The sequence below is a fragment of the Macrobrachium nipponense genome, chromosome 14 (genome assembly GCF_015104395.2).
Source record: "Macrobrachium nipponense isolate FS-2020 chromosome 14, ASM1510439v2, whole genome shotgun sequence".
NCBI lineage: Eukaryota > Metazoa > Arthropoda > Malacostraca > Decapoda > Palaemonidae > Macrobrachium > Macrobrachium nipponense.
Genome location: NC_087207.1, coordinates 33,041,127 through 33,065,085, shown reverse-complemented (window position 1 = coordinate 33,065,085; position 23,959 = coordinate 33,041,127). Strand labels below are relative to the sequence as shown.

The window sequence follows — 23,959 nt, the reverse complement described above, 5'->3', positions numbered from 1 at the left end:
TTATAGTTTAGCACAGTATATAATAAAAATAAGTTTCTGGTTAGATTACAACAAAAATTTTGAGATTATGATGATTTTCGACACTTTTTATGTTGTATTTTTCTATGTTTTTTTAGTGACGCCTCATATGGCGGAACTAGTTTCCGAGCGAATGAATACATACTAGTTTACATATAACAGTCCAAAAGCGCAAATAATGAAAAAATCATTGCTTGTTTCCAGTAATAATACAAAACGAAGTTTCTGGTTAGATTACAACGCAAATTCCAAAGAGAGACATTATCCAGTACGTAATTTGATCAGAGAGAGAGAGAGAGAGAGAGAGAGAGAGAGAGAGAGAGAGAGAGACGCTTTGGCAACAATGGTCTCGGGGGTTTTTATAGCTTCCTTCTGCTTGATGATCGTGGATATTTGTAGAAGGATTTCGACCATACTCGTTTGCCAAATCGACGATACGAACGCCTACGTTCATGCTTTGCTATAATTTCATGTTTTGCTTCCATCGAAATCATTTTCTTGGGTTTTTTTCTTATCACCTGCTTTGTCTTTAGCTTTGAGACCCATGGTTAATAATAAAATAGACAAAATAACACGAAAAATAGGCGCAAATACAACGAACTAAACAACGACGTGTTAACATGCAGCACCAACAAACAAACAGACTGAACGCCATTTATCGGTCGCCTATACAACTAACACTCATCGCAAAATCGTATCTCAAATATTTCGTTGTATATCAAAGCTTGTATTTTCGCAAATTTTCTGTTATATCTCAAAACATTCGTATATTAGGGCAATCGTATGTCAAGTTTCCAATGTAATTTGATCAGAGAGAGAGAGAGGAGGAAGGATAGAGGAGAGAGAGAGAGAGAGATAGAGAGAGAGAGAGAGAGAGGAGAGAGAGACGCTTTGGCAACAATGGTCTCGGGGATTGACGTAACGTTTATTTTCTGAACAGATATTGGACAGAGAAGTGTTCGTATTCATTAAACGGCCTCTGACTCATGGCAGGAAATGTTTTGTTGATACTAATATATAAGCCTATTTAAAGATACATTTACTTTAATTAGTCTATATGATACGTAAATAGTAATCAGCTGTTCTTGTAGCCCTCAAGATTTTGCAAAATCACTCCAGGTTGTACATAAAACTTCAAGAATGTAGTGTCACCAGAGGATTACAATAGTTTTTACCTTCAAGAACCAGCATTCTTTTATGAAAATAACTCCCAGGTTTACATAAAAAACTACAGGAAACAACATGTATTGTAACCAAGGATTACAAGTAATGGTTTTTATAACTTTTTATTAGTTTAAGACATATTTCCAAGCGTCGTTCCGGCTTACGACGATTTTCGGCTTACGACGCGTCTCAAGAACGGAACCCCGTCGTCCCGAACCCGGGACTGCCTGTATATGAAATTTTGTTTTTGCGCTATCATATATCGCATTATTTATATATGATAAGGATAATTTTTTTCATTTCTGATGGTAGCATACTAAACTTCAGCCAATGACAATAAAAGGAGCCAAAAATGAACTCTTAATCTTGAAAACTAAGCGCGCTGTGGTTTTTTGAAAAAAATATTTTTCCCGCTTCCGCGCTCACTCTGAAACACCTCCGGCACTCGGGAGACAATTTTTTTTTTACCGCTTCGGCGTAAGAGGGTTAATAGAAGGGAAAGATGGTATTGATTTTTTAATGTTATTAAACAAAATTTATTTCTTTATACAAGCCCTTTACTTGTATATTCTCACATTACTTACTAGTATTTGAATGTATCCTAGACACTTTCACTTTTTATGCTTAAAGACAGGAGATTATTATGAGTAGCTTAGCATATGTGTTACAGGGAACCTCAGATATCTGTCAGTCACCTGTGTCCCATTATTATAATTAGGATATGAAGCTGTGAGTGATAAGTAGGACTGGTAACATGAAATTGATGTATGAATGATGAGTTCTATGAAAGAACTCATATTTGGTACCCTGAAGACAAATGAGTTACTAGCTTCTGTCTCATAGAAAATGATGGGTACCTGAGGCTCCAGGTGGCATGTGCACAAAACTACCACTAATCTTTTGCTGTTTGTTAAACTAAAGAGTGGAGTTTTTGGAGATTTGAAGACCACAAATTTGGGCATATATGAGTTAAGAGATTTTTATGAAACAACAAAAAACTGATTGTGCCATAATCATTACATGTTTCTGAATATGAGCTTTGCTCTTTTAATGCAAAAGTAACATCTTGTTAGGATGATTGTAGAATATTACCAATTTTATGAAATAATTGAAGCTGTAAAGCTTCAACAGAAGTGGTACTGTCCTTCCCTAGTCTAGGTAATGGAAGCTTTTTATTTTAAAATGACGATTTAGTAATACTTTACTGATTTAGTAAAATTTTTCAAAAAAAAAGAAAAGAATTTAGTTCCTTAGAGGTGTAGTACTTTCAAATAGAATGTACTTTTAATGAAGTTGTAATAATGTAAATAGATTGTGTAATCTCCTCTACTTAATACTGGTTGTGGCTAACAGCATTTTTCTATTTTACCTGCAGTTTATACTTAGGTGCAATAATGAGGCTGCTTTTTCATCTTTAGGTTGATGTATTAGTGCCAGGACTTTCACTAAATGGTGAACAGACTGTAATAAAATACATTTATTCTAATTTTAGGTGCAGTATTGATTTTGATTACATTTCATAGGTTTGGTTGGGAGCTTTGTACACCGTGTAAAAACTCAGTGCACCCAGATTGCACACTGGGTTAGTGCTTTATTGGGAAATAAGGACTCCTTTGAAGAATCTTTTGGCACCCTCACCAGAGATCAGTTAAATCTACGTAAACTACTGGTGGTTGCAACAAGCAGTGGCAAGGTAAAAATATTTTCAATGAGAGGTAACTAGCTTGTGTTTTATAATTGTGTGTATATTTAAGGCTTGTTATGCTATAGAAAACATTGCAATTAAGTAATTTTTTCATGGTTATTGTCAGAGCTATTTTTGCTTGCGATTTGTTCCATTCTGTTTTATGTTGCTCACTATGATTCTCATTTCTAGATTCTGGGAATTGACAGCTGGAATGGAGATGTTGTATGGAGCATTTATGTATCTAATTTGGCTCCGCTACAAGGGAACAAATTGCTGTTGTACTCTCAAAGGACCTCTGCTCATTTTCCACACCATCCTCAATGTGTTGTTGTTGGCAGACATAAGGTAATTAAGTGTTATAATCAATTATTCTCTTTGCCAGATTTCTTTGATGATAATCCTAGTCTTGAATTTGTTTTCTGTAGAACATTTTAGGAGTTTACTGCTTCAGTTTACTCCTGTATATTTTTATTTTCGCACCCTAATTCATTAAATATTTTTATCCTGATGCCTATATGTTCTCTTATAATCATTTTGCTTTTTATTGTAATTTTTTCTTTGCTAACAAGGCAGTTCTGTTCTGTTGATGCTTGGTGATCAGATCAATGTGCATAATGTGAGTGTCGATACAGAAATCATTACCATGGAAAGGAGGAAACAAGACTGATTCCTTAATTTACACAAGTCTTAAGCTTCCTCTCTTCTTTGATATTGTGTAGTATTTACTTGTTAAGTTCTGCATCATGAATTAGTTTGCCTTGTTGAAAGAAGTTTTTGTACTATGTGGTTTATTCACCACTTCTGAAACTTGTTAATTTCTGCATTACGACTTAGTTTAGCTATGATAGTCTGAAAACAGATGCCAGTATGTTGTACCCAGTTCTCTCATTTGGTTTAGTTATTTGAATATATTAGAAAAGACAGAAAAAATGCTCAGGAATTTAAATGCCTCCTTTTTATGTGAATTATTTAATAATATGGTTTGATATGGTGTATATACTGTATATATTTTTTATAACTTGTATTTTTTGGTCATTCTTCAGGTTACTGGTGAAGGTCTGTTAGTAGTGTTCAACCCCATCTCAGGAGTGAGCGTTGATGAACGTGGAGTTATCATCAGTTTAGGGTATCATCTCACCCAGGCATTCCTCATGCACCAGTCAGACGAACAATATCTCAAGGTATTTTTGCAAATTTAGAATTTTTTCATGCGTTTTATTTCAGAAACATTTGTCAGCCACAAGGTTCAAGATATATAGAATAAACATTCAGGATTTGGAATGAAAAACAATGATATACGTACTGCCTTCTTACTGCCTTCTCACTGAGTTTTTTTGTTCGTCTTAGTATTGTTTCTCCTCTATTTAGGGTTAACTTCTAGTTGAAATCGTGGCTCAGCCATCACAGACTTAGGTCTCTGGTTTGCTCTGGATTTTCGCTTATGGTTCCTATTTTGTGCTCCACAATTGCCATTGCGAGAATCACCAGACAGAGATATATCTCATTAGACTGATTATCATCTTTCTGTTTACCCCATGGTACAACAGATGTCTGTAAGTCTTCTGCTTCGTCGCAATTGATCCATAGGTTACTGCGATGATTCAGAATGATTTTTCAGGGGAAACAGCTGTTTTTTTACTGCCATATATTTTTTTCTAATTCAAAAAGTGTTCAACTACTAGTTGTTCACTCCAAATTGGAGTGAATGTTGGAAGACTTAGCCTGCCCTGATAGCTCTGCTTCCAGTGCAAAGGGAAGAGTTCCTCCCAGAACCTGTCTCTTCCCCTCTCTGAAAGTGTTGTCTTCCATTTTATATGTAACTCATGTCTGAGACACACGGTGTTGTGGAGTGGTTTTTGGCCTACTTTGAAGCGAAGCTAAGGATTTAAGAACAGCCTCTACTTCCTTAGTTTTCAGATGTTATGTGCTCTTTTCGCCCATTCTGCTGTCGAACTATCGGAGGCGTAAGCAATCTTTGAGACTATTTTTAGTGACTGGTATGGCATTGCAGAAAGAAGTACAGGATGTTGTCCTATTATTATCTCTTCACCTTTTCAGTAAGGTCTGTGTTTGGAGAGTCAGAGGGTACAGTGTACCTGGAGCACCCACAACTCAAAGTGGATGGGTCATGACTTTATTTCAGTGTAGGTGTTAGTGTTTTCTGGTTGTTTTATTTTGGTGCTGCACCCAGGGCAAGGGCAGGCACCTATCATACTTTGCCAGCTAAGGAGCATTCCCCTCACTGCAAAGTTTCCCCTAAGTTGGAAGACACCCATGGCTCTACTGCCATGCCACTACGAGTTAAGATGAGCACCATCTCAAGTATTCTTCTGCATAGCTCTCTTAACTGATAGGAATGCCAAGCATTGTTTTTCCAATGCTAGCAACTTTTCTATTTCAAATTCGTTACATGACTTAATGCTCTGAAGTAGAATATGTCCATGATCCCACCTCCTTTCAATGTGGAATCAGCAATATAATTACTGGGTAAGTCTCATATGCAAAAATTATATTTTTTATAGTAAGATTAGGTTTTGTATATACTACTTACCCCATAATTATATGACTGAAGCCCACCCACATAAAACAGAAGGAAGGGCTTAGCCAAGTTGTTCCTAGTATTGCCGTTGGGGGACGGCACTGTATATCTAAACTGAGCAGTTGAAGCGCTACCTGAGAAATTTGAATTAGGCTGCCGTACGTGGGAAATTAATAGCTACATAATTACTGGTAAGTATGTACAAAACCTTATTTTATTATAAAAATATCATATTTAACCCTCTTGCGCAAAGGCTTCCCCCGGGTTGAAAAGAACAGGCGCATGGAAAAGTTTTTAAGTAAAATTCGGTACGTCCGAACTATAACTTATATGCGCTTCTGGTTAGTGTTGTTATGTCAGCAAATGATTTAATTATTTCCTAAAGCAATCAGAACATCTTTACAAGGCTTAGAAATAATAAAAACGATGTGATAAATGTGAAATTTTAAAGGAAAATCATAGATATTTTTTTGGAAATAATCATTAAAAAAAATAATTAGGTTTGGGGAGTTTGTTTTATACCTAAATTGTGTAGAAATGTTTGATCTTTCATGTGGAAGCAATAATGTTATAAATGTGTTTGCTAATGAGCTGTAATTGATTAAAAAGCGGTAATTTTTACGGAGTGCAATTTTCCAACCTACTTATGTTGTATCGTAGCTAAGTAAGCTAGCGGTGTCGGGTTTGCGTTTTCTTCGACATTCATCATCTTTTGACCCAATAGTATCAACTACGTTTTTTTTTCTTGAATTTTTCCCGAAAATAACTTACATATGACGTGCCCATCATCTGTGCACTTAAGGAAAAAAATTTATTGACGCACTACGCGTCACCAGATCACGAGATGGTTAATGTTTGCTGTATTTCAGTGTAAAAGCATGTACCTTAGTGCAGGTTTAAAAAACAAAGTATTCATTCATCAGCTTGCTGAATGGTTATTTGGTTCCAGTGCTTGGCCAGTGGCCTAGACCTAGTATTTCATAACAGTCCTTCAGACCAGCCCTATGAAAGCTGCTAGTCAGCTCTGTGGTCTGGTTAAACAATTTTGATAATAATGAAATAAATTTCTCATAGCAATAAGAGGGCGACATTGAAGTAGTTTTACTGCTTCTAATTGGTCACACTTTGGTTTTCCTTAGGTATATGGTGTATGGCTCACTTGACCCAGCTCCTATATAAAGAGAATGTAGATCGACATTAATTGCCAAATAAGGGTTGTAATTTCCAGTTCATATCAGGTTTTCAAGAAATTGCATTTGGTAAAGAAAGTATAAATTTTATTATTAAAAAAAGAGGTTGTGACAGTTGTGAATTTAAGCTCCATGGTCTGATTAAACTACTTAATCTCCATAATTTTCAGTTGACCTAACTTTATTATTTTTAAGAGCTGTAATTTAGTAAATCTAATCTAAATCTTGACATTAAGAAAGACAAGTATTTTACCCAGCCTTGTGAGAGCTAAATGTATTAGCACTTTGGTCTGGTTAAACTACTACTACTATTGATATAATAATAATAATAATAATAATAATAATAATAATAATAATAATCTGATTACTAGCATTGGAGTAATGGAGTGGATGAAGGCTGATCTCCACAGCATAGACCAGAAAACTAGGAAACACATGACAATACATAAAACACTACTTACACCCAAGAGCAAATAGTACAGACAGACTATGCATACCACAAAAGGAAGGAGGGAGAGGGCTGCTAAGCATAGAGGACTGCATCAACATAGAGAGCAGAGCACAAGGGCAGTATCTGAAGATCAGTGAAGAGGAGGGGCTAAGTAGTGTATGGGAAGAAAGACCGATTAAAGTAGACGAAGACCCAGAAATATACAGACAGGATAATGAAAAATAAAATGGAGGAATGGCACCACAAACATACAGGAGACAGACTAAAGAACTGGCCAGCAGAGAAACATGGCACTGACTACAAAGGGGAGAACTCAAGAAGGAAACAGAAGGAATGCTAACAATGGCACAAGATCAGGCCCAAGAACCAGATATGTCCAAAGAACGATAGGTGGAAATAACATTTCGCCCATATGCAGGAAATGCAATATGAAAAACGAGATCATGAACTACATATCAAGTGAATGCCCAGCACTTGCACAGAACCATTACAAAAAGAAACATAATTCAGTAGCAAAAGCCCTCCACTGGAGCCTATGCAAGAAACACCAGCTACCTTTCAGTAATAAGTGGTATGAACTCCAAAATGAAGGCATGATAGAAAACAATCAGACAAAGATAATCTGAGACTATGGTGTCAGAATAGGTAGGGTGATACATGCCAATAGACCAGATGTGACGTTGATTGACAAAATCAAGAAAGTACCACTCATTGATGTCACAATACCATGGGACACCAGAGTAGATGAGAAAGAAAAAGAAAAAAATTTATAAATATCAAGACCTGAAGATAGAAATATGAAGGATATGGGATATGCCAGTGAAAATTGTACCCATAATCCTAGGAACACTAGGCACTATCCCAAGATTGCTAAAAAGGAACCTGGAAAAACTAGATGCCAAAATAGCTCCAGGACTCATGCAGAAGTGTGCTAGTAGAAACAGCACACATGGTGAGAAAAGTGATGGACTCCAAAGAAGGCAGGATGCAACCTGGAACACCACACTATAAAAACCACTTAGTCAAATACGATGATAAGGGACAAAGGCTCAATGTATACGTACAGATAACAAAATTGAAAATGTTTTGCAAATATACCCCTTATAGTAACTGTTTTGTATAATTTTAGTATAAATCTGCTCTATGTATTCCTATTCATCACATGTTAAGATTTAAACAGCTTTATTGGTGATACTTTTTTTTCCATTTCCAGCCCCTTCTCTTGGTTGATACAACACTGACTCCACACATGTTCCCTGCAAGTGGAGAATCCGTTTTGCTGAAGCACAAGGACGTAACATTCCTGCATATGGCTCTGCCTGGTACCAATGTCCTTACTGGATATTCCTTGAGGTTTTCACAACCAGGGGTAGGTTTTTAGTGTTTATCAGCCATGTAAGCCAAGTTTTTTGTCAGTCAGTCAATTATAGTAAGAAGTTAATTTTTAGTCCCTGTTTTAATTAAGTATGATCTGAATTAGTATATGCAGTTTATAGGATGTACATGTTACAAATTTTGTACACGTGTATTTGTGCATTATTTTAGTTATGTTATGGGTAAATCCAAGCCCATACAGGTGCAGTTCTATTTTGTTTATCTTTTTTATTTTTACAGGCACTTACATTAACTGAAGTATGGAAAGTTTCTTTGGGTGGTGGACCAATAACTGGAGTGTATGGGAAACTTGCTGCTGAAAAGGTACATTCCCCAGGGCGAGTACTTGCAGATCGTTCTGTACTTTACAAGTACGTCAACCCAAACCTTGCTGTGGTGATCACCCAGGGATATGATCATATTACCAAGAGTAAGTTTAAATTTAGCACTATAATGTTTTGCAATGATATCGCAGTAAAAATGGTTTGTTTTAGACTGACAGAAGGTCTCTTGTTAGTCAAAATTTCTTAAGTTGTATTTTAAGAGAGATCTTTCACATTCACAATTGATCCCTGATCCATTTTGCTGTGCTGACAACCAGAGTCACTGAGCAGCAACACCAATATGAAGCAAATGTGTCTCGCTGTTGAACTGCCCAGTTCCAGAGGGCTTTTATTCCTCATACCGTTGGACTGTGGAACAACTTCCCTGAGGAAGTCATGCAACTGGAACTTCAGAAGTTCAAGCAAAAATGCAGTACATTACTACCCTAATACAATTCTCCATTTATTTTGATAATTTACTTTCATTTTTGTAAATGAACCGTACCTCTCCATTATACAGGCAGTCACCGGGTTACGACAGTGTCGGCTTACGACATTCCGAGGTTACGACGCTTGTCAATAGACTTTATTTCCAGGGTTACGACGTATGTTCCAGGGTTACGATGCATGTTTCAGGGTTACGACGCCTACAACGCTCACCTGGGAGATGAAATATGACACCAAAAATGCAAAATAATCAATATTTGAAGGTTATTTTAATGAAAAATGCCATAAAATGCAGTTTACATAGTTTTCAATGCGCCCAAAGCATTAAAAGTAAGGTTTTCTTAGGATTTTTGACGATGTTCCGGCTTATGACGATTTTCGGCTTACGACGCGTCTCCAGAACGGAACCCCCGTCGTAACCCGGAGACCGCCTGTATAACTTTTACTTCTGTGCCAGCTTTAGTTAAACAGATGGAAACAAACAAATTAGAACACTCATTTTTCTATGAACATTTTTCTTCTATCCATCTACTTCCCCACCCTCCCACCAGGGGACCGATAGGTACTGACACTCGTCTCCAGTTAGTCTACTTCTGTTGCTGGCTTCAGTAGGAGTTCGACAGATTGTACTCTGGTTTTCTGTTAGTTGGCTTTTGGATGTTCTTTTATTTTTTTAATATATATTCATTTGGTAAGAACCTGTAAGGTGAGAGTTGCCATAGTAGGTATTATTGGAGTTTTAGTGACCCTCATAATGTTTTTGATGAGGAATAGGTTATGATTAGGTAAATATATGAATCATAGTTGAAGGAAATGCAGTAATTGATCGCTAATGGAGAGAGCATGTTAGGTTGTAGAAACAACTACTGTATACAGGATAATACTTGTAAGACTTATATTAAGGGGATGTATGTCAAGTCTGCTTCCCTATCCAGTAACTGGTTAGGTCCTCTGCTGCTTCTCTTCGATCTGTTACTCCAAATGAGCTTCCCATCAATTCAGGGTATTAAATTTAATAGGATGGAATCATCTTTTATGTTCACTTGGCATAAGTTTTGCCGGCTATTATTAATGTTATTTTGTCAATAGTGTTTTCTTTTCTGCACTACCCTCCCAAGAGTCTTGGTAAGTTTGGGTTATTTCCTGCTTTAGAGAGACAGGGAACCGGGACATGTCAGGAAGCAGTTTGGATCTGTGCCCGTTGTCCCCTTCCTCTGTTCAGTCTGGTAGCGAGCACCAGGTCTGGCGTTATTGGTGCCATTTCTAGTACCAGAATTCGTTCTCCAATAAGATCACTAGGTTAAGAATTAGAGGAGATCCCTGATGTTTTTCCCTCTTTAATTTTTGTTAATAAAATAATCCAAATAACTTGGCCTTTGGGCAAAGAGGAGACTCGAGGAATTAAGGATGACTTGTAATCAGTGACGACATTCGTGTCTGTATAGATTAAGATGTTTACAAGTTTTATGTGTGTTGTTTAACCTTTGAATAGACCTCTGACTCAGAGTAAGACTGACAAATGCACTATCTGTTAATCATTAATTAGATGATAGAAATAAAGATAGCTACTACTGGCCTCTGATTTGCTTAGCTGTTCTGTTTTCATTTCAAGTGACTATGCAACACCCACCTATTCTCTTCAACCCAATTTTTCAACATTGAGATTAACATTCTGAGAATTAGTTGTTATTTTGGTAAGTTCTAACCGTGAGCTTTTTTCCAGCATTCTTTCTTATCCTGTGGAGTGCACAGTTAATTGCGCAAAAAGAATCTGCTTTTACTCCTTTCATTATTCAGAAATACCACTCCCCCATTATTACTGATGAGATTTTTAAATCAGGACAGCCCAAGCTTCTGCTTGCAACCCATGAGTTGAATAATGTATCCTCCAATTGACCCCTATTAATTTTCTTGAATATTTTTATTTTACATGCAGGCCCTGATTTGATAAGAGCTTTGGCTGTCCATTTTCTGGGTATTTATGCAGTACAGTATATAAAGTACTTGTATATATGGAAACCATTGCAAGACAAATTTTGTTCTCTCACATTTTTTTCTTTGGTATAAGGGATTCATTACAATGCTGTATTAAAAGTAGAGCATTTCAGAACTAGTAATTTGGTTATGTAGCAAGCGTAAGATGGAGAATTTGATCAAAATAGAATAATTATTGAGATTAAGACAGATATTGGTAGATTGATGCTGTGGCAGAAATAATTGAACAGAACATCAGGAAGGATGAGAATGCATTCAGGAGACTACAATAATTATAATGTAACTGTTGATGTGGTGCTGATGGACCTCACCTGTAGATATAGGTGATGGCAATAGCTGTATGGAATGACTGTTAGGGTTGAAGTTTTTTTTTTATATAAAGTTTGTGGTCAATTCATGATCTGCTGGTTGAGTGTAACTAATTTTTTTTTTTTTTTTCATCCTGTATTGTTTACATTTTAAGAGGAAATTCAGATTTTGGCTTGGATTATTTGTTGGTATAAGTACACAGAATGTGAAGTGTGGATTTTTACAACAATATCTACCAAAAGGCAAAATGACCGGCAACTAGTAATTAGGTTTTGGGAGAGATAGGATTGTATCATAAGGCAAAGCAACCTATCTGGACCATGGATTATTTTTTAGTAGCAGTATTTTCATAGGGAGTTTATCACCTACATTGTCCCTTAAACAGAACAATTTAGACTGTGCTAATGGTTTAGTGCAGCATCTTTTGTATCCCCTAGTTGCTTAATATCTGTCTTAATTTTTGTTCATTCCTTTGGTCTCTCCACCTATTTGTTCATCGTCATGAACTTGACATTACCCCAGTTTCCACCATATATTTAAGAACAAATCCAACCTTTTGAGTGTACAAATGGGAATCAGTGGTCTTGGTAACTGAAGTTATAATTTTCACTCTGAAAACTGTTACTTACAGCACAAACATTTAATCATTGCAGATTCTATGACCTTGTACCTGGTAGACACCGTAACTGGAGCCGTGATTGAATCTGTATCCCATAAGAAAGTGTCTGGTCCAATTCATATTGTACATTCTGAAAACTGGGTTGTCTACACACTTTTCAATGATAAATATAGGCGATTTGAGGTAAGACTATATGTAGAACATAGCTGACATTTCATATAGGAGTGTCTTGCACATTATTTTCCATGTCTTCATAGAAGTTGAATAAAAATTTTGTTCATGAAACTTACCTGTCAGATATATATATAGCTGTATTTCTGACGTCCGACAGAATTTCAAAACTCGCGGCACACGTAGTGGGGCGGCCAGGTGGTAGTACCCATTCCCGCCGCTGGGAGGCGGATATCAGGAACCATTCCCATTTTCTATTCATATTTTTTCTGTCGCCGGTGCTGCAAACAACTGTTTACAGTACCTCCGTCTAGGATTTTTTTATTATCTCGCTTAATATTATCTGGATTGACTTTTGGTATCGACTTCTGGATTGTTGGATTGGCACGCGTAATAGTGGATTGGTTTTTGATTTTGGATTGGCTTTTCTGTGTACATGATGTCGGGATCAAGTACTGGAAGTTTCAGAGTGTGTGTGAGGAGTGAATGTAAGGTGAGGCTTCTTAAACCTTCAGTTGATCCTCACACAGTTTGTATGGATTGCAGGGGGCATGTTTGCTTGGTTGATGATCGGTGCAATGAATGTAAGGATTTGGATGATGATAAATGGAAGATGTATGAGACCTATCGACGTAAATTGGAGCGCGATAGAGTCAGGAGGTCTTCCTCCAAGGGCAGTTCTACTAAAGGTAAGGATAGTAACATTTCTCCTCCTCTAACACCAGTAGATTTTGCTCAACCTAATCCTGTTTTGTTGCCTTCGGGCCCCAGTGCTGTGTCTGGAGAAGGTAACACCCTTTCTCTGATTCTGGAGTCTATTCGTGCTCTCGAATCTAAAGTTTTGGCCCTAGAAACCGGCCCTGTGAAAGTTTGTGTTAGTGCCCCTAGTGTTGTGGAGGGGGCGTCAGATCGGCCCCATAATGCCTCTAGGCCTAGACCTCTATCGGACTCCCAGGACTCAGGGAGTGGGTATGTCGAAAGCCGCAAGAGGGTTACGGGGCTCCCCACCGATCTGGCGTCCCTTCGGCAGGCCTTGTTGCTAAATCCCAGGCTGCCAAGGAGTGCGCACGAGCGCGTGTCCTGAAAGATTGCTTTTGTCGTCCTCCGAAGCGTCCTCCCCGCGCAAGGGGTGGAGCGCTTGGAGAGACTCGCGTCCGTTGAAAAGGACCTTTCGCTTTGAGGACGCTTCACGTCCTTTGTCTCCTCTTTCGTCAGAGGACGCTTATGACGCCTTTCCTCCTCAGAAGAGAGGAAGGCTTTCTACCGACGAGGACGTTGGTTTCCACGCACAGGCGTGTTCACCTGGGAGGCAGATAGCTGTACCTGCTAGAAGGAAGGAGGCGTCCCCTCGCCCCTCGCCTTCTCGCAGGCTCAGTCCTGCCCCTTCTTATGCTCCTTCGTCACCTACGAAGGATATCCTAGTGTCCCTTCAGGACCAGATTACGTCGCTGATGGCTCAGAGGACTCGCCCAGCAGCAGTCGAGCCTAAGCGTAGGAAGGACGTTCAGCTGCCCGTCAAGAGGACGAAGCAGCCTCATTCTCTCTCGTCTCGCTCGTCTCTCTCTCCTCCTCCGGATCGTCACCGTTCTCATTCTCCGAGTAGATCTTTCGCTCTCTCAGGAGAGGACGCTCGCCAGGACGCTCGGCGTTCGAAGCAGGACGCTTTGCGCTCTCGGCAGGGAGCTGTTGAGGACGCTCGGCAGGACGCTCGCGTTCTAAAACAGGACGCTTTGCGCTCTCTACAAGACGCTTTTGAGGACGCTCGGCAGGACGCTCGGCGTTCGAAGCAGGACGCTTTGAGTTATCGACAGGACGCCTTTGAGGACGCTCGCCGTTCGAAGCAGGACGCTTTTCGAGCGAGGCAGGACGCTTTTGAGGACGCTCAGCAGGACGCTTGCTTGGCTAAGCAGGACGCTTTGGCGCCTCTCGTCAGGAAGCTCGCGCTTCCTCTCGTAGGGACGTGTCTGTTAAGACAGTTCCCGTTGCTTCTAAGGACGCTCCTCTTTCACAAGATGTCCGTCCCTCTAAGGATCGACGTAAGGGCGATTCCGTACCTGTAGCGGGTACTTCCAACCAACGGAAGTCATTGTTCAGGATTGAGACTGCTGGACGTACTCCCTCTCCTGATGGGCGTTCTCCAGTTCCTCTTAGGGAGGAAGGGGAACTTAGTAGTCCAGGGAGTTCCGTCGAAGAAGAACAGCCGGTAGCTTCAGCTGTCTCGGACTACAAGGTTCTTGTTAGGCTGTTACGTTCAGCCTTCAGGGAGAAGTTCCAGCCGGCAGCCCCTAGGTCTCCTCCCTCTCAACTTTCGTCTTCCAAGACCGTTAAGACCCCTGAATTCGTCGAGATGAAGACATCGCTGTCGACCAAGAGGGCGTTTAAGAAGCTTCAAGACTTTGTCTAGAAGGAAGGATCAGGGCAAGACCACTTTCGCCCATCCACCCTCTAGACTCGCCGGGAAAGGAGGAATTTGGTATGAGACCAAGGAGGACGTGGGAGTAAAGGTTCCTTCGTCCGCTCTGGGTGACTTCTCCAGTTTAGTGGATGCTCAGAGGAGGTCTCTCTTATCGTCTGCTAAGGTGTCCTGGACTCCTGTGGAGACTGACCACCACTTGAAGGGACTGCTTCGTACCCTAAATGTTTTTAATTTCCTAGACTGGTGTCTGGGAGTTTTAGACCTTCAGTCTAGAAGTCCTGATTCTCTCAGTCTGGGGGAGCTGTCCAGCGTGTTGTCATGTATGGACAAGGCCGTCAGGGATGGTTCGGAGGAGCTAGTTTCTAATTTTGGAACTGCTTTCCTGAAGAAAAGAGCACTGCTTTGCAATTTTACCGCTAAGTCGGTATCTCCCGCTCAGAAAGCGGAATTGCTCTTTGCGCCTCTTTCGGACCATCTCTTCCCCCAGGCTATGGTAAAGGATCTTGCAAAGAGTTTGCAAGAAAAGGCGACCCAGGACCTCTTGGTACAGTCTTCAAGACGTCCAGCAGTTCCTTCCACTTCGACATTCAGCAAACCCCCGAAGAAAGTCAAACCCTTTCGCGGGGCACCCCCCTCGAGAGCAGCTCCTCGAGGGAGAGGTTTTTCGAGAGGAAGAGCTTCATTCAAACCCAAAACCAGCAAATGAAGATCTCGTCCTTCAGACGCCAGTCGGGGCCAGACTGGAATTCTTTGCGGAGGCTTGGAGGCAGAGAGGGGCGGATCCTTGGACTCTCAAGATAGTAGAGCGGGGGTACAAGATCCCCTTTTTACATCCTCCTCCTTTAACATCAACTCCCAGAGACCTCTCTCCATCTTATCAGGGAGAGAAGAAAAGTATTCTTTTCGATCTGTTAGACCAGATGGTCGAAAAAAGAGCGGTGGAACAAGTCTTGGATCTAGAGTCACCGGGCTTCTACAACAGGATTTTCCTAGTGCCGAAGCAGTCGTCAGGTTGGCGCCCGGTCCTGGATGTGAGCAGGCTCAATCTTTTTGTAGAAAAGATCAAGTTCAAAATGGAGACGCCTCAGTCGGTGCTGGGAGCCTTGAGACCTGGCGACTGGATGGTGTCTCTGGACCTGCAGGACGCGTACTTCCACGTCCCAGTCCACCCTCTTTCAAGGAAGTACCTGAGATTCGTCTTGGACAACAGGGTTTGGCAATTCAGAGCCCTTTGTTTCGGTCTCAGCACGGCCCCGATGGTTTTCACAATGATTATGAGGAATGTAGCGAAGTGGCTCCATTCGTCAGGGATCAGGATATCTCTATACCTCGACGATTGGCTGATCAGAGCGTCGTCGAGGCAGAAGTGTCTGAAGGACCTTCAGTTTACGTTAGCCCTAGCAAAGTCTCTGGGTCTTTTGGTCAACTCCGAAAAGTCGCATCTGACCCCGACACAGTCCATCGTGTATCTGGGGATTCAGATGGATTCAGTGGCTTTTCGGGCGTTTCCATCCAGGAACGTCAGCGACTGGGGTTAGAGAAAGTCGCAGCCTTCCTAGAGAGAGAAGCTTGTTCGGTGCGGGAGTGGATGAGTCTGCTGGGCACCATTTCCTCGCTAGAAAAGTTTGTCTCGCTGGGAAGACTGCACCTCAGGCCTCTTCAATTTTTCCTTGCGGAAGAATGGACGTCGAAAGAGGACCTGAATGCGATCCTAAGGATCTCCAACAAGGTAAAAGTCCACTTAAGATGGTGGCTCGACCCTCAGAATTGACGAGAGGGCTTCTCCTTAAATCTTCTGAGCCCCGACCTAGTGTTGTTCTCAGACGCTTCCATTTCCGGTTGGGGAGCAACACTAGGGGGGGAGGAAGTGTCAGGCTCCTGGAGAGGGGAACAGGTAGCCTGGCACATCAATGTAAGGAACTGGCAGCGATATTCCTGTCGCTGCAGTTCTTCGAAGACAAACTGTCAAGCAAGGTTGTTCAAGTCAACTCAGACAGTACCACAGTCCTTGCGTATCTAAAGAATCAGGGAGGAACTCGCTCCAGATCCCTTTTTCTCCTGGCGAAGGAAGTTCTGCTATGGGCAGACGCAAGGCGCATCAAGATCCTGACAAGATTCGTGGCAGGGGTTCAGAATGTCAGGGCGGACCTTCTCAGTCGCCGAAATCAGATTCTACCAACAGAATGGACCTTGCACCAGGAAGTCTGTCAACAATTATGGAGATTGTGGGGACGTCCTCTAGTAGACCTGTTCGCTACATCAAGGACGAAGAGGCTTCCTCTGTATTGCTCCCCAGTTCTGGATCCAGGGGCAATTGCAGTGGACGCGTTGCTCTGGAACTGGACAGACCTGGATCTTTACGCCTTTCCCCCATTCAAGATCATGGGGGACGTAATGAGGAAGTTCGCAGCTTCAGAAGGGACAAGGTTGACTCTGATTGCCCCAATGTGGCCAGCAAGAGAGTGGTTCACAGAGGTCATGACATTCCTTGTGGACTTCCCAAGAACGTTGCCCTGGAGGAGAGATCTACTCAGACAGCCTCACTTCAAAAGGTTTCACCAAAACCTCTCCGCTCTGGCTCTGACTGCGTTCAGACTATCGAAAAGTTGGCCAGAGCGAGAGGCTTTTCAAAGGCAGCTGCGAGAGCAATCGCTAATGCTCGAAGAGCCTCTTCAAGAGCTGTCTACCAATCTAAGTGGTCCTCCTTCAGGGCATGGTGCAAGAAGGAAGGAATTTCCTCTTCCACGACCTCTGTGAATCAGATAGCAGATTTCTTACTCTATCTAAGAAATGTGCAGAAATTGGCAGTTCCTACAATCAAGGGTTATAGGAGTATGTTGTCTGCCGTTTTTCGCCACAGAGGACTGGACCTCTCCGACAATAAGGATCTGCACGATCTCTTAAGGTCGTTCGAAACACCAAGATTCCACAGGCAAGACCGCCCTCATGGAATCTAGATGTGGTGTTGAAACATCTCATGCTAAGTCCCTTTGAGCCTCTCCATGAAGCTTCTCTAAGGGACTTGACGAGAAAAACGCTTTTCCTAGCTTCTCTGGCGACGGCGAAGAGAGTTAGTGAAATCCAAGCGTTCAGTAGCCTAGTGGGTTTCAAGGGAGACAGCGCTGTCTGCTCGTTGAACCCTTCTTTCTTGGCTAAGAACGAGAACCCGTCTAATCCTTGGCCAAAGAGCTTTGAAATCAAAGGAATATCGAGTCTCGTGGGTCAAGAACCAGAGAGAGCCCTGTGCCCTGTCAGGGCTCTCAAGTTCTATGTGAATAGGACTAAAGAGATAAGAGGTCCCTCAGGTAATCTCTGGTGCTCGGTGTAGAGACCAGAGTTGCCGTTGTCGAAGAATGCTGTTGCTTTCTTCTTGAGGGACGTCATTAAAGAGGCTCATTCATCTTGCCAGAAGACTGATATGAGCCTCTTTAAAGTGAAAGCTCACGAGGTCAGAGCTGTAGCTACTTCTCTTGCCTTCCAAAGGAATATGTCTATCAGAGATATTCTTGATAGCACCTTCTGGAGGAGCAATTCCGTATTCGCCTCACATTACCTCCGGGATGTGAGAACGATTTACGAGAACTGTAGTTCTTTGGGGCCTTACATTTCGGCAGACACAGTTTTGGGGGCTGAAGGTGGCTCTCTCCCTATCCCTTAGCTTAGTTAGGTTAGTTTATTGTGTTTTTGGTTGATGGTGAGATCTTCTGGGGAAATCTCCCATTCCTTAGTGTTAATGTCAGGGGTTTTTTGGTTAGTTGGTCAGGTGGTGGTCGGTTGCTGTGTTACTGCCATATGTTTGGCTAGATGGTCTTGTCACATTGTGGTCACGTCCCCGTTGACAGAGCATCCAGAGTGCACCAGCACTACAGGTCCAAACCTGGCTGGCAACTCTGATAAAAGCATAAGCAGGCTTTAAGTGACAGTAATCACATAGTCTACTTTGCTATCAGGTAAGGAACCAATAAGTTAATCTTTTATTTTAATTTAAGTTTCCTAAAAAATCTTAGTCTGTCTCTACCCACCATCCGAAGGTGTGATTCAGCTATATATATATCTGACAGGTAAGTAATTAGAGTGCCCACCCTCCTCCCCTCAGGAGACAAGGGTCATGAATAAATATGAATAGAAAATGGGAATGGTTCCTGATATCCGCCTCCCAGCGGCGGGAATGGGTACTACCACCTGGCCGCCCCACTACGTGTGCCGCGAGTTTTGAAATTCTGTCGGACGTCAGAAATACAGCTATATATATATCTGCCAGGTAAGTATGAACAAACTTAATTGTATTATAACAATAACATTTTAAGCCATTTAGGAATAGTTATAATACTATGTATGTAATTTGTAGTACTGTGATGTTTTCATGTATTTATCTTAATACAGGTTACATCTTTGGAGCTGTATGAAGGGTTATCGCAAGCAAATGCTTCTGCCTTTTCATCTTTCAGTGGACATTCAACTCCACTTTTAGAACGACAAGCATACATCATGCCTCTTGGGGTCCAAGCAGCAGCACATACTACTACTGAAAAAGGAATAACAACAAAATTTATTCTCTTTGCCTTACAGTCTGGAGGTGTAGTTCAAGTATGTTGTCACATAAATGCTTTATGTTTTGTTATGTTGGATATGAATTACCATAGCTTGATGCATGTTATTAGAATTCTCAGCACACCCATTCATACGGGAGTACCCATTATTTGTTCAGTTGCAATTTTTCCAGTAAATTATGTCTTAGATTCCCTGAAATAGTGAATTCTTAATGAATATTCCATTTAACAGTATGTAAAATAGCAAAATGTATAATGTAACACTTATTTCCTCAGATGTCTAAATGGTTGTTGGATCCCCGGCGGCCTGTCACTGGTGGTCCTAGAGAAGAGGGTCTGGTACCATATGTACCTGAATTGAGATTGTTACCACAAGAGACCATCACCTATAATCACACACTCCCTCGTATCACTGGCATTTACACTGCCCCCACTGGATTAGAATCTGCATGCTTAGTTCTTGTTTATGGTTTAGGTAAGTGTTAAATACCTTGGTACTTTTTTTTTTTTAAGTCATTTTTTCTCTACACTACCATCCAGGATAACTAGTAATTGACTTATCTTTCCAGCTCTGTTGGCATTTCCATTCATTAAGGCTAAGATTAATTATTAATCTTAGATATAATTTTTGAACTGAAAATTTAAAACTTAATATTGTACATGCTTATTCCACAAATAAAGCTGATAAGACTGAAATTTAGGTCAAGGGGTAATTTACCACCAGTTTCACATAACACCACACTGGTTGTTTTTGGGCACATGAAATTTTAACTTCTGTTTTGAAAATATTTTTGCATAAAGAAAAGCTAACTTCATTTCCACTGTTATCTTTGGTATAAAGTTGATACATTTTGGTGATTGCCAAATCAGGATATAAATATTGTTGGATGGAACTGTACCGACAATAATGTGACTCCATCCTTGGGAACCTATTAATGTGCTCTATCACCTTTAGCTTAAGTCTTTCATGCATTTTCTTTAATTTTATTGTAGGTCTGGTGTTATGATAAACTCTTCCTACTCTCTGCTACCTTAATCCCCATTAAATTATTTGTCTTGGAAGTCTTGCTACCCATGGTGACTACAACGTTAAGTTACCACAGCCTTTTCCCCACATGCTCGACTCATTGCCATCACCCTACCAACAAAAAAATATACTGTGTAGATAATTAAATGCAAGATATCTGTAGCCAAACTGTTCTTGTAAGCCCACTCAAATTTGGCCAAATATACTGTGGAGAGATACATAGAAAGCAAGCCTCAAAAGGTCCCTTTTCCCAAGGCGTGACTTTGATTGATTTTTGTAGATTTTTGATGGAACAAACTTCAATGAATATTGAATTAAAATTTGTACATTTGATGCCTTTTATGTATTTTATAGAGGATAAAAAGCATTTATCATCGTAACCATAAATAACCTTTCAAACAGTGTTAGAATAATTTAAATTCCAAATATAGCAAATTTTTACTTATGTTAAAGATCTTTTATTTGGAATGTGATCATGATACTGGATAGCAGAGGAGTTTATTGAGACCAAGTTTCCAACAAAACATCATATGTCTTTTTTTCTTGTTGGTATTAAGCCTTTTTACTTACTTTGTTTTGTTTAAAATTGTGAAATAGTAATACCATGCTGAGAGCTGGGACTAGTAGTACATATTTATTTTTGTACATGGAACTTACCCAGCAGATATATAGACTCCGTCGTCCCCGACAGAAATTCGAATTTCGCGGCACACGCTGCAGGTAGGTCAGGTGATCTACCGCCCCTGCCGCTGGGTGGCAGGAATAGGAACGATTACCGTTCTAGAACCAGATTTTCTCTGTCGCGGTAGTGTCAACATACGTTGTTGCTACCTCCTGACTTGATTTTCGTTTTTTCATTGCCATCGACCTTCTGGGCTGTCTTTTGCAGGGAAGTACTGGGTCTTTGGTTTGGCATACGCTTTTATTAACTTTTTAATGAATTTGGCTTCGAAATTTCGAAGAATATATTACGTGAAACTACCGAATTTTTCGGTAGACACTCATATATTTTGCAATAAGGGAAATATTGATTTTCACTTATATAACTTACCCGGTGGTTACATATAGCTGTCGTCTCCTGACGTCACGGCAGAATTTGAAATTCGCGGTAGCGCTAATGGTTTGACAGGTGATCCCTCTACTCCCGCCCTCTACCGGGTACCGGGAACCATTCCAACAATAAATCAGAAGTTTCCTGCCGTCGGAACCGGTAACACGGTTCCTCTGCTGGTTGGAATTTGGAATTGATCATCTTGGTTTTCTCCTTTTGGTGATGTACCTTGAGTTTACTGATCTTTTTGCTAGCGCTATAGTTATTTTGGTTTTGATATTGTTGTCCTTTTTAGGAATTATTTTGAATTCTTCACGATGTCTGACACCGGCTCTGTTCAGTATAGGGTGTGTAGTAGTGGGTGTAAGACTAGACTTCTTAAAGCTTCACTTGATCCTCATTCTACTTGTGTTAGTTGTAGGGGACGTGAATGTTCTTTTGAGAATACGTGTGAAGAATGTAAGTCTCTAACATCTCAGGAGTGGAAGGCACTGGGAAAGTATATGAGAAAGTTAGAAAAAGATAGAATCAGAAAGGCTTCACAGAGATCTTCTTCTAAGTTAGTGAGTAGCCAGGATATTCCTCTGAATTCTATTAATCCTGTTCCTCTTAACCCCGTAGTGGTTGCTCCTGCCCTCGAATCTGTATCTCCCAATCCCGATCCCGTGTCAGTATTACGAGCCGATATGGACTCGAAATTTGTCTCTTTCCTCACCACTATGCAGAAAATGGGTGAGACAGTGCAAGAAGTGGTAGTTAAGTGTGATAAATTACTTAGTGCAAGTGTAGTGGAGGAGGTGGTTGTTCGGCCCGTTCGTTCTCCTAGGTCTAGGCCCCTGTCAAACTCCCCAGATCCTGGGAGAGGCATGCCGAAAACCGAAGGGAGGCGAGCGGGACCTGCTCCCGAGCAGCCGCCCCTCAAGCAATCCTGTAGCCGTATCCCAGGATGCTGTCGCTCACCATTGGAAAGGTGTTGCGAGGAAGTGTTTTTCGTCAAGTGACTCTAGTTCAGATTTTTCCTCTTATAGAGGTTGGCGTAATAAGACTTCTAGACCGCTGAAAAGGTCGCGCGATGTTTCGCCTGCTGCGGTTCCCAAGAAGGTGGCGGCTGCCGAACCTTCTTGTAGTTTTTGGGAGGAGCCTGAAGCTTTTTCTCCGGCGGTTTCGATTTATCGCCCTTCTCTCATAGAAGTGGAGAAGCAGAACACGCACACTCCTTCGGAGCCTTCTCCAGAGCCTCCTCAAGCGATAACTCCTGCGGCTCCAGACATGTTTGTGGATCATCCTTCTACACCTCCCGCGCCTTCTACGTCGGTGGATCCTCAACCTTCGGTGTTTGAACAGATGAATGCCAAGTTAGGCAGTATCTTGGAGCTTTTTGGCAAGTCTCTTTCGTCCCCGAATGCGCTCCCGACCGCCTTACATCTTCCGCAGACTACTGTGCAGTCCTCTTCGCAGGCTCCTTTGCAGTCGCCTCTTCAGGCTCAGACTCTCCATGTGACTCCTCTTCAGACGCCACTTCAGGCGCCTGGTCTGACTCCTTTCCTGACTCCGTCTATGGCGCCACGTCAGGCTCGAGCGCCAGCTCAGCCGCCAGCTCAGCCGCCAACGCAGCCGCCAGCTCAGCCGCCCGGATACGTCTCAGTACAGGCTCAGACGTCTTCTCCTGCTTTCTCACACCCTCCTCGGACGCATCAGGGTGTGACTTCGCCGAACAGGATTCCTCTTCCGATGGAATGTTCGCCAGTTTCGTCGAAGGAAGCTTCGGATTTGGAGGAAGAAGGAGAAGGACTTACAGAAAAAGACAAGCATTTGTCGGGGTATAAACTCCTTTTACGATCCTTCGTTGACAACTTTGGAGATTCTTTTGCGCCTTCCGTTCCAGTTTCTCCTAGTTCGCAGTGGAAAAAGGACAGTAAGCCTGACTCCTCGTCCTCGTTCACGCGTCTCTCCTCTCGATTTCGGCTAAGAAAAGCTATCAAGAAAGTTAACGCTTGGCTTTTGGAGAAGAGGGAACAGGGGAAAAATGTTTTTGTCTTCCCCCTTCGAGACTTTCGTCAAGGAGCCGTGTCTGGTATGACACCGGAGAAGTTTTTTCCCTGGGTGTGACTGCCTCCGCTCAGGGAGACTTTTCTAGTCTCGTGGACTCTTCCCGCAGAGCAGCCCTTAATACTGCTAAGATTTTCTTTTCAACAAATGAACTGGAGCATCTTTGCAAGAGTGTTTTCCGTGTTTTCGAAGTTGTTAGCTTCCTGGATTGGGCCATTGCTTCGCTGGCCAGGAAAGTCAAGTCATTTGGACTTTCGGAGGAGCAGTTGAAGGATTTTGCCCCGGTACTGGATTGTATCGATAAAGGCATCTGTGATGGAGCTTCGGAGCTCGCTGCCATTTTCGCCTCTGGAGTGTTGAAGAAGAGACAGCTTTGGTGCTCCTTCTTGTCGAAAGGGGTTTCATCGAACCAGAAGTCTGCCTTGCTCTTCTCTCCTTTGGACAAGAAACACCTTTTTCCGCAAGAGATTGTGAGCGAGATCGCTCAATTTTTAACACAGAAAGCGACCCAGGATCTTTTATCACAGTCAGTGAAGAAGCCCAGGAAGATAGCTCCGGTTCTTTCTGCTTCTCGGAGTG

General features: G+C 41.6%; 1 protein-coding gene across 1 annotated transcript in view; it reads left to right on the top strand.

The window, feature by feature from the left end:
- LOC135226191 (ER membrane protein complex subunit 1-like) overlaps positions 1-23,959 on the top strand; it is a gene marked incomplete in the record, with an annotated part of 103,618 nt that overhangs the window by 64,116 nt on the left and 15,543 nt on the right. Inside the window, 8 exon segments of the mRNA XM_064265635.1 lie at positions 2,706-2,875; positions 3,059-3,214; positions 3,913-4,050; positions 8,263-8,418; positions 8,664-8,853; positions 12,151-12,299; positions 19,087-19,290; positions 19,530-19,728. Of these exon segments, the coding sequence (XP_064121705.1) occupies positions 2,706-2,875; positions 3,059-3,214; positions 3,913-4,050; positions 8,263-8,418; positions 8,664-8,853; positions 12,151-12,299; positions 19,087-19,290; positions 19,530-19,728 (1,362 nt within the window).